Raw genomic sequence first — 10,684 nt, forward strand, 5'->3', positions numbered from 1 at the left:
TGATGGTGGAAGGTGGGACAGGCTCATCAGTGCAGGTTGGTTTGGGCTGGAATCCAATGAGAGATCCCAGGAAGAGGCTGTTTAAGAGGAAAACCTGGAGATTCCACATTAGTTTTGAAAATCGGGCAACTTCTAAGTGACTTAATCTGGGCAAGTGTTCTCATCCCACAAGCAAGGACATTTAGCTTTTAAAAACAAAGCCAAGCACCCAAAAACCCCTAACCCAGCCCAGCAGTGTTGGGCCTGGAAAACTGGACCTTCTTCTGTGGGACTGTTGGATTCCTGCTGTTGGAATTGCTGCACATTCCAAAGCTGAAATCCAGTCATTGCTGCTGGTGATTAGAATTCTACCACATACAGAGACCTGCCTTCATTAGCTTTGGCTCATTCTGCTCATGGAAGCAAAAGGCTTTGGAGGTTTTTAGGAATGATTTTGCCTTTAAAAAACAGCAAATGTGGGTTTGGAATAAGTTGGTGGGTTTGCTACACACCTTTAACTTCCACATTGCTGTGACCCTGCTGCAAACACAACAAAAGGAACCAATACTCAAACTTCCAGTGGCTTTTTTTTGCCTCTTGAGAGTGTGAAAGTATGAAATTAGGATGTTTCTTGTCCGTGTTGGTGCTCCAGCTCTTGCCAGTGAACCAGCCAAGGCTTTCACTTCAACAACCTCATCTGGGGAGGTTTTCCTCGCTTTGAATTCAGCTGTGTAAATCTTGGTTTGCTTGTTCTTATTTTCCATCTTTATAATGACAAATGGCATCGTTTTATGTCTCTGTAACAGCACAGTCTGTGCTGGGGGATGGGTGATGCTGCCAGGAAAGTGCTTCTGTTTTAAAAATTGCCTCCAGCCCCATCTCCTCAGTCCTGGAGGGTTTATTTGTGTGCTGTGTTGTGCCACAGAGGTTCCTGCAATGCCCCTTCCCTGTGCTGGGACCAGGCAGTTCCAAGAGAGATTTCTTGGCCCTTTGTAATTCATGGAGCTTTCTTTGCTCTCTGGATGTTTTTAAAGAGGGAATATTAAACCTGCATAGAAAATAAAAGGAGTAGAATGTGCCAGGAGAGAGAGAAAAGCTGCAAGTGCTAAAGAAACCTAATAAAGTTATTCCTGAGAACTGGTAATTTTTGATTTCCAGCAGTGTGTCCATCCTGCTGTTCCTGCTCAGAACTGGATGGGAACAAAGGTCCTGAGTGTGTTGTCTCAGTCTGTGCTTTGCACACGAAGTGTTGGAAATAGTGACGATACCATTGCAGTAATTTAAATGTTCTATTTATTTGAATTCAGTAACTTGACATTTTTGAGTCTGTTCTGGTTTGGTTTGGTTGGTTTTTTTACTGTCTCATTCCTCTCTTGGAAGGAAAAGTGACTGTTTTGTACTAAATTGTAAACTAATGTGCTTGTTTAAAATAAATTGCAAACATTTGGGCAAAGTGGTGTGTGTGGGCTCTTTACCTGTGTTTTCCAACTGGTTTTAATTTTCGAATTCTTTTTAGCTAAACTGTATTTCCAGGCTTGCCCATGTCCATGTCTGTGTCAAACCACATCCATCATTTTGTGTAGGTGTTTAATTCTGAGAACAGGTGAACCTTTACTCCTTTTCTTTCACTGTTATCCCATAAATTTCTGAAATGTCAGGGAATGCTTGGCTCTGAAACTCGTTTCCTGGCTGGCCCTTGACCTTGCCTGGGAACCAGCAATATTCCCCTGAGGACTGGGCTCATCCCCTGAATCCTTGAGGACAAACCTGGGCGTTGTCCCTGCCGGGGCAGGACCAGACCTGTCCTTGCCACCCAAACTCGGGGCATCTGCTGCCTCCTGGTGAAGAGGTGCCCTGGGACCACCCAATTCATGGTCTGATGCTGTTTTGGGGACAAGTCCTACAAAAACTGGCACAATTTCATCAGAGGGAAGGACAGTGCAGCCTCTGGGTCTGGTCACAGAAGAGCCACTGGAAGGGAACAGGCAGGGGAGTATTTTTAACCCCTGAGAAGTCAGGGCTTGCTAAGGAATCTTCTGAACCAGAGAAGAGAGAAAACCAGGAACAGACACACGTTTGGGTTTGTTTTTTTTTAATATTGGCAGAACCACCGCGAGGAAACCCCCGGGCAGGGTCTGGTGGCTGCTACAACCTGAGCAGGAGGGCACAGGAGTGTGTGTGGGGAGAGAGATCACCTGAGGGGCTTCTGCGGGGTGATGGTGTCACAGTGTGAGAGACACGGGGCTGGCGTGTGCCGCTGATGGTGTGAGTGGGACGCAGCCCCTCCCTCCCTCCTGCCCGGCCGCAGCTGCCGCGTCCCCGCCCCGTGCGCGGGGGAACGGGCACCGCCACACCCGCGTTTTCTTGAAGTGCTTCCTCAGGGCCTCAGACAAAACCCACTTTAAAACTGAGCTTAAAAGGGACCGTGTGGGTCATCACCTACCCCCTTGAAGCTGTTCCTGGCCATGGGGAGGGTCGTGGTGCCCCAGCACAGCCGGTGCTGGTGGTACCTGTGTCACTGCAGCACGGTCACAGCCACGCTCCGGCAATGCTGTACCCGCACCCCAACTTCACGCCAGCCTGGAATTTCTGGGTACTTTATTTAGGACCCCAAATCCCGGCCCCTCAAATGTCGCCCTGATTTTTTTCCAACAGCACAGGACTGAGCTGTCCCCAGGCAGATAACCCAACACAGGGGACAGCCCCGACCCTCGGCCGCGCCGGAGGGGAGCGGGCAGGAAGGTGATCTGTCACCCCGGGGTGGCTGTCCCAGGGTCGGGGGCTCGGTGTGGGGCTCCCCGGGTGCCCCCACGAGCGGGCGAAAGTCCCGGTGCTGCCGTCGGCAGGAGCATATGTGTGTTCGGAGCTCCCGCCCCTAAGCTGCTTTTATTAATTTGTAATCCCCCGCGAGCAGGAGGTAAAGGGATTCGGGGGATTAACGGGCTCACAGTAACAACCACAATTATCAGCTCCGGCTGCCTGGGGCAAGCGGGGCACACACGCACGGGGCTGTCGGTGGCACACGCACAGAAACACGGACCCGCGAGCCCCGAGAACGCACCGACACCCCGCACACATGGACACCCAAAACGCGCGGGAACAGCCGTGTGCGCAGACAGACCCGCACAGCCCTACAGGCACACCCGAAACGACCCACGGGCTGCCACGCACACACAAACAAGGGCACACGCACGGCTACACCCGCAGCCCCGCTACCCACCCACCCACACGCGCAAACACACGTCCGTGTCCGCCCCGTCCTCAATTAGCGCAATTAACCTCCTGCAGCCGCCGCGCGCCGCTGCCCCAGGGTCAGACACCCGCTACCTCTCCGCGCTCATTAATTAATTAGCGGAGGGGGAAGAGCCCCCCCCGCTCCCCACGGGAGGAGTCCAGGGAGACCCGCAAACCGCGCCAAGGGGACAAACGAAATCCGGGCGCGGGGGCGGCCGGGGCGCGGCGGAGCCCGGGGAGAGGCTCCCCCCGACGGCGGCTCCCCCGCCCCGCTCCGTGCGGGCTCCGAGGGGGCTCAGGGGGGTCCCGGGGGCCGCTTTGCCCTCGCGGGCGGCTCCTGCAGCCCGAGCCCACGCGTCGGGGAACAGCGGCCTCGGCCACGCGTGGGCCGGGGAGGGGAGGTGGGCAGCGCTCCCCCCGCCGCTTTTGTGATGCTAAAGAGCCCGGCGCTGAACCGCGGCCCAGCTGCGGCCCGGAGCCGCCCCCGGCCCGCCCCCCGTGCCCCCCCGCCCCGCCCAGCCCCGCGCCGCTCCCTGCGCGCCCCTCCGCGCCGCTCCGCCACTCCCGCGCCGCCGCCGCGCTCCTCGGACGGCGCCCACGGAGGCCGCGATGCTGCTGGAGCGGGTCCGCGCCGGCTCGGAGAAGGCAGCGGAGCTCTGCCCCTTCCCGCGGAGCCCAGGTGAGGCGGGGGCGCGCAAACCTCCGCGTCCCCCCGCGGAGGCACCGCTGGGAGTCCCGTCTGTGCCGGTTCCGCGCTCCCCGGGGCACCGTCGGGGCCGCGGTTGGGGTTGGCTGCGGGGGAAGGCGGGTGGCCCGACGGCAGCGGAGAGTCCATCCCGGTCCGTTCCGCCCGCCCCACGCTCCCGCTCGCTCTCTCCTGCTCGTCCCCGATACAGGAGACCCTCTCGCTGCCCCTCACCTGGCTTTAGACGCCCGTTTGGTCTCCCCGCCGCCCTCGGGGTAACGGCGGGGCTGCCCCGGGCTCCCGGTGCTCCCCGCTCAACGAGGGCAGGGACGAAACGGGGAGTTTTTGATGCCCGAAGGTTCCTCCCGACGGCGGGGACCCCCCGCGCCCCCCGCCCGGCTCCCGCCCGGCTTTTTCCGCACTTTGGAAAAACTCCCGTTAATTCTTTTCTTAAATGTTCTTTCCTCCCGTTTAACGAACGGGGACAGCCCTGTCGGGGCGGGGGGAACCGCACCGCACTCCCCCGCCGTGCTCGGGGCTCCGCGTCTCACCGGCGGGGGCACAGCCGGGGCCGGGGCAGCGGGGCCGGTCCCGGTGCGGGGCCGTCCCGGTTCTCTCCAGCAGCGACTGGGGCCGGAGGGGCTTAAAAACCAAACAACGAGGACCCGGCGCGGGGGACCCGCCGGTGTGCGGGGACCGAGGTGTCACCGGCGGTGGGACCGACCCCGCGCCCCGGCAGCCCCCGTGGTGGGGTTGATGCCCCCCCGTCCTGCCCCGGCTCGTCTTTCCGTGGCTCTCCCCGTCGGGTCCCCGCTGTGCGGGAGTTGCGCCTTTGACCCGAGAACCGGGAGCTGCTTTGGCCCTGCGGGGGCGGAGGCGACACCGCCGAAATCGGTACCTCCGGTAGAACGAACGACGCGAAAAGAATTATTTTCCCGCAGGACGCGATGCTCGTTTTGGGCCCCGGGGTCTCCGGCTCCGTCGGGGAGGCAGCGGGAGGGGAGCGAGGGGGCTCGGCGGGGCTTACCGTGGGCATGGCCGGGGCAGGGCGGCGGCAGGACCGGGCCCGGGGGGTTCGCCCCGCCGGGGGGGCCGAGCCGCGCGGTGCTCTGCTCGAGCCGGGGGTAAATCCGGGGTTTGCGGCTCACAACGAACCCGGGGCAGCTCCCGGCGCTGCCTCCCCCCGGCGCGACCCCCGCCCGCCGCCGGCCCCGTTGGGGTCGTTTCCCGGAGCCGTGTCCCTCCCGCCGCGCCCGGCCGGGAAGGGGCGGCGGGAGGGGATGTGGGGCTGTGCCGCCGGGGGCGGGGGGGATTAAATACAGCGCGGCGCGATGCCCTGCCCGGCGCTTCAGAGCGGCACCGGCGGGCAGGGCCGGCGGCTAAAAATAACCCGCTTTAGCGAATTAAATCCCCGGCGGCGCGGGGGTGGCAGCGGCCGGGGAGGGGGGACACAACTGCCGCCGTGATTTGGGGGGGGGGAAGAAGTCGGCGGGGGGAGCGCGGCGGGTCCGCGCCCGGCCCGGCCTCGGCAGCGACGGGGCGGCGGAAGATGCTCCAGAGCCCGCGGCCCCGCTGAGCGAGCGGAGCTGGCCCGCGGATCGCGATGCAGCGTAAGAGCCGCGGGTCGAGCCGGGCTGAGCCGGGACCCCGCGGGGCTGTGCCGTGTTGCCGCTGCCGGAGCTCAGTCCTGGCCGGAGCTGCTGCCGCTGTTGGGGTTGTTCGTTTGGACGCGGTGAATTGTTGAGGAGAAGAGATCACCTCCACCTCCACCCTATGCGCCCCGAGGCAGCTCTGTGTCTCCACACACAGTTATCTTTACATAGAGATACTCTCATCTATCTGTATCTCTACTGCCGTGTCTATATCTCTCCATCTCTATCTATACCGATATATCTGTATTTATGTATCCCATATTCGTATTTTTACCTACATATCTCTATCTATACCTTTATAACGAAATCTATATATTTATATCTGTGTATCTGTACATTTCGTTTTCTATCTACTGTATTTGTTCATTTTTATATCTCTATCTCTCCATATCTGTATATTTATCTCTTTCTGTACCATCCCTGTCGGTATCTGCAGGGTGAAGGGACAAGCCCGCCGCGTTTTTATTTTCAGTGCAATTCTCGGAATTTTTGGTAGTCTCTTCCCTCACTCCACCCGGGCTGCCCTGCCGTTATTTGAAGGTGAATTTTGGAAGTGCAGGAAAAGCAAAAAGAGCCTGGAATAATTGCAGCTTTGCCGGCGGATCGGTCGGGGAGTTAATTCCGTTTCTATCACTTCCCTTCATGTTTTCCCGGGTTCTCCCGGGTGTGCACAGCCCGGGGGTTCGCCGATCCCCGCGGCGCGGGCAAACGCTCACACGGCGCTGCAAAAAACGAATTTGAACGAATACTGTGGTTTCCCGGGCTGTTCCCCGGGCCACCCCGGGCGGCAGCGGCCCCGGGGGTGGCGGGAGGGGCCGGGCCGGTCTCGGGGGGCAGCGGGGCTGCCGGGGGCTGACCGGAGCTGCCTCCCCGCAGAGATCCCGCTGTGCGCCGGCTGCAACCAGCACATCGTGGACAGGTTCATCCTCAAAGTCCTGGACCGCCACTGGCACAGCAAGTGCCTGAAATGCTCCGACTGCCAGACGCAGCTGGCCGAGAAGTGCTTCAGCCGCGGGGACGGCGTGTACTGCAAGGAGGACTTCTTCAAGTGCGTGGGGACCGCCCGGGACGGGATGGGACGGGACGGGGGGCGGCCGGCCCGGGTGGGGGTCACAGCGCGGGCAGCGACTCAGGGTGAGGGGGGATTCAGCACCGGGACAGCGGCGGGTCCAGCACCGCGGACAGCGCCGGGCAGGGCCGGGAACCCTCCCCGGGCACCACCCGGCTCAGCGGCCGCCGCTTGTCCCCCCCCCCGCTCAGGCGCTTCGGGACGAAGTGTGCCGCCTGCCAGCAGGGCATCCCCCCGACCCAGGTGGTTCGCCGGGCCCAGGACTTCGTTTACCACCTGCATTGCTTCGCCTGCATCGTCTGCAAGCGGCAGCTGGCCACCGGCGACGAGTTCTACCTCATGGAGGACAGCAGGCTGGTCTGCAAGGCGGACTACGAGACGGCCAAGCAGAGAGGTACCCCTTCCCCTTGCCCCGTCCCTGCCACCCCCCGAGGGCAGGAGGGAGCGGCCCGGGGCGCTCCTGCCCTCCGGGACAGGCTCATGCAGCGGGCGGGAGGGGTGGGAGCATCTGCCGTCGGCGGGTGGCTGGGAGGAGGTCGCGGGTCCCGCGTCCTGCGGTGGCTTCACCTCCCACTCGCACCTTGTCGGCAGAGGCTGAATCCACGGCCAAGCGGCCCCGCACCACCATCACGGCCAAGCAGCTGGAGACCCTCAAAAACGCCTATAACAACTCGCCCAAGCCGGCGCGGCACGTCCGGGAGCAGCTTTCGTCGGAGACGGGGCTGGACATGCGGGTGGTGCAGGTAAGAGCGGGGTCTGCGCGGGCCGGGGGGCGCCGGGGGGGGACCGGCCCCGCAGCCCCCGAGCTCCCCGGCCTGTCCTGCCCGCAGGTCTGGTTCCAGAACCGCAGGGCCAAGGAGAAAAGGCTGAAGAAGGACGCGGGGAGGCAGCGGTGGGGTCAGTACTTCAGGAACATGAAGAGATCCCGGGGGACATCCAAGTCCGACAAGGACAGCATCCAGGAGGAGGGGCCCGACAGCGACGCCGAGGTCTCCTTCACAGGTCGGTCACTGGGCTGTTTTCAACATCTCCGTGCCACGGTCAGAATTTTCGGGCATCATACAATGAGTGAAACCAAGCGCCCAGGGCGGGAGAAGGGCAGAGCTGCGGGATCCACCGCGGCGCGGTCCTGGCGGGGGAACCGGGACCGCGGGGGCTGAGGAGCGGGGGGGACACTCCGCTGTTCCTCCGGGGGGATGTTTGTGTCAGGCCCGAAAAGCTGCGGGGACAGCAGGGAGAGCTGCCGGGGCAGCCGCTGCGATGTCAGAGCCGCAGCTCGTACACGGCCTTTTCAAGGGACTCTTAGAAATACAAAAACCAGAGAGTCCAGAACCACTGAATGTTTTTACGGGGAAAAGTGTGCGATTTTTTTAAAAATTCCTTTTTTAAAAAAAAATATTTTTTAGGGGTGGTTTTATTTGTGTAGTTACTCGTTAGGACTCCTCAGTCCTGCGGGAGCTGTGCTGCAAAAGGGAGACTGCTGCGTGTTAGGAGGTTTCTGCACCAAAGAGTCCCGTTTTTGGAGCCGAGATTTCTGTTGACAAATTCAGAGACATTCCCCCAGCAGCTCTTGTCCTGTGCAGCCTCATCCCACGCTCTCCAGAGCCGCGGGAGCAGGATGGGGGGTCGGTGCCTCCAGGCAGAGCTCCATCCCAAACGTGTGAGTGGTTTTTAGGGATAACGAGAGAAACTGAAAACCAAACCTTTGTACATATTTACACAGACACATCTATAATGTGTATGTTTATGCACACACAGCTTTGCATCTCAGCTCCTCTCTGTTTCTGAAAACTATTTGATTTTCGAGTCTGTTTATACACACACACCGTGCATCAGCTCATTAAATATGAATATTCTATAAATAATAACTAAAAAATGTGAACAATTATTGAGAGCCCCCTGCCACAAACAGGTTTGTATCCCAGGCAACAGAGCAGCTCTCACTGTCCATAAAACCCTAACAAATACAAATAATTTTTGCTGGGTATTTAAAAAATGTTACTCGTTTCTCAGGAGTGTTTTTAAGTCGAACAAATACACTCTGGAACTGTGTTTTCATTAGCTTGTTCCTGAGCAGACAAATATCTCTATTTAATATCTTTTTTTTTCCTGAGAAATGGAGAGTTTTTTCTTGCATTGGTGAATGTTCAGGTGGCTCCTAAAAATTATATCAAAATTCAGGATAAACCTCAAAGCCAAATAGAAACAAAAGGTGGAAAGGTATTGAACTCACTTTCCCTTTAAAGGATTATTTTTAAATCATAGTCTTATATTTTAATATGTACTTTTCATGCATATTTTTAAAATCCAAATTGTATTAGACTTTTGTACTCAGAAAAAAAAAATAATAATCCCGTGGCCTTCTATGAAGATCCGTCAGCAAGGGTGGGAATAATAAGGAATTACAAGTGGGAAGAGCGTGGGTGCTCAGCTCCCATCCCTCCCATCTATTTATACCCAGAGCTTGCAGGGGTTCCTGTGCAGCCACTGCCACCCCTGACCATTGCTCTCCCAGTAAAACCAGTCCATTCCAGCTATGACCAATAAAACCAGTCCATTCCAGCTATGACCAATAAAACCAGTCCATTGCAGCTGTGACTGTTCCTCTCCCAGTAAAACCAGTCCATTGCAGCCGTGACTGTTCCTCTCCCACTAAAACCAGTCCATTCCAACTGTGACTGTTCCTCTCCCAGTAAACCCAGTCCATTGCAGCCGTGACTGTTCCTTTCCCAGTAAACCCAGTCCATTGCAGCCATGATTGTTGTTCTCCCAGTAAAACCAGTCCATTTCCCTTTCAGATGAGCCCTCCATGTCAGAAATGAGCCATTCCAATGGGATTTACAGCAATCTCAACGAGGCGTCCCCTGCGCTGGGGAGACAGGCTGGGACCAACGGGAGCTTTGCCCTGGATCCCAGCGGGATCCCAGCCCAGGACCAGTACCACGACCTGCGCTCCAACAGCCCCTACGGGATCCCCCAGTCTCCAGCCTCTTTGCAAGCACTGCCAGGCCACCAGCCTTTAATCTCCAGCTTGGTTTACCCAGACAACGGCTTGGGCCTCATGGGACAAAGCGGACAAGGGGTGCCCCAGCCCATGAGGGTCCTGGCCGGGAATGGCCCCAGCTCCGACCTCTCCACCGGCAGCAGCGGGGGGTACCCAGATTTCCCTGCCAGCCCGGCCTCCTGGCTGGATGAAGTCGACCACGCTCAGTTTTGATACAGGATCCACCACCGTGCAGTGGGAAGGGAAAGGACTCGGTGCTGTTGAACCCTTGGAATGACAGAGGGACGAGCCGTGGCTGCCGAGCGGGGCAGGAACGTGTGAGGACACGGACGGGATTTTGGAGGGGACCCGGCCTGGTGGCACCACAGCAAGTGGCATCCTGAGTGTCCAAACAAACTGCTTCTCGTGTCTTTACTAAAACACCAAGACTTGTGCTTTACAGATTTGATATGAGGTATTTTGCTCTCTGTTGTCAGTGCATTCTCCAAAGCAAGGACTTGCTTCATCGCCCACCCACACTGAGACATTTTTAAGGGAAAATAAAAGTCCTCATCCACGGTGAAAGGTGTGACAGTGTCTATATTTCTATAGGAGAACTGTTCATAGTGAATCACTTCAGAAATCCATGGTAGGAAACTTCTCTGTTCTTCCAGCAGATTTTTTAAAAGCGCACCGGTGGCGGTATGTTTTGTTTTATTTTGGATTTACATTCACTTTTCTAAAATGAAATGCTCTTTGACATGCCAATCATTTACCAACGTTTTCCTTTGTAAAATGAAAATCATATGTTAATTCTGCTTCTCCTCTTTTTAATTTGTAGATTGCTAGTTTGACTCTTCCATATAAGCATTAAACCGTGAATAGATGTATTTATTACCAAATAATTCCACGTTTATCACGGGGTCAAGAGGTGAATTTTTCTTGACCCAGGAACACTAATGGCTCTGGGTTGTGGGTCTTATGCTTTTCCTTCACATTTCTTTGCAACAGTTTAACTGCAAAATGTCTCAAAAAATCACCCTGATGTCTTGTTGCCAAATACCTTCTCGGGGGGTCTCTCA

At 57.4% G+C, this 10,684-nt stretch overlaps 1 protein-coding gene across 1 annotated transcript; it reads left to right on the forward strand.

Annotated features, from left to right (window-relative positions):
* The first annotated feature begins 3,783 nt into the window (after window positions 1-3,783).
* LHX3 (LIM homeobox 3) lies at window positions 3,784-10,255 on the forward strand. Its single transcript, XM_027687775.1, has 6 exons — window positions 3,784-3,892; window positions 6,427-6,598; window positions 6,811-7,013; window positions 7,211-7,362; window positions 7,450-7,621; window positions 9,418-10,255. Exons 1-6 carry the CDS (start codon window positions 3,823-3,825, stop codon window positions 9,834-9,836), a joined length of 1,188 nt encoding a protein of 395 aa, XP_027543576.1. The 5' UTR covers window positions 3,784-3,822; the 3' UTR covers window positions 9,837-10,255.
* The last annotated feature ends 429 nt before the right edge of the window (window positions 10,256-10,684 follow it).

The sequence above is a fragment of the Neopelma chrysocephalum genome, unplaced genomic scaffold (assembly GCF_003984885.1).
Source record: "Neopelma chrysocephalum unplaced genomic scaffold, ASM398488v2 Primary Assembly neopelma1_74, whole genome shotgun sequence".
Lineage (NCBI taxonomy): Eukaryota > Metazoa > Chordata > Aves > Passeriformes > Pipridae > Neopelma > Neopelma chrysocephalum.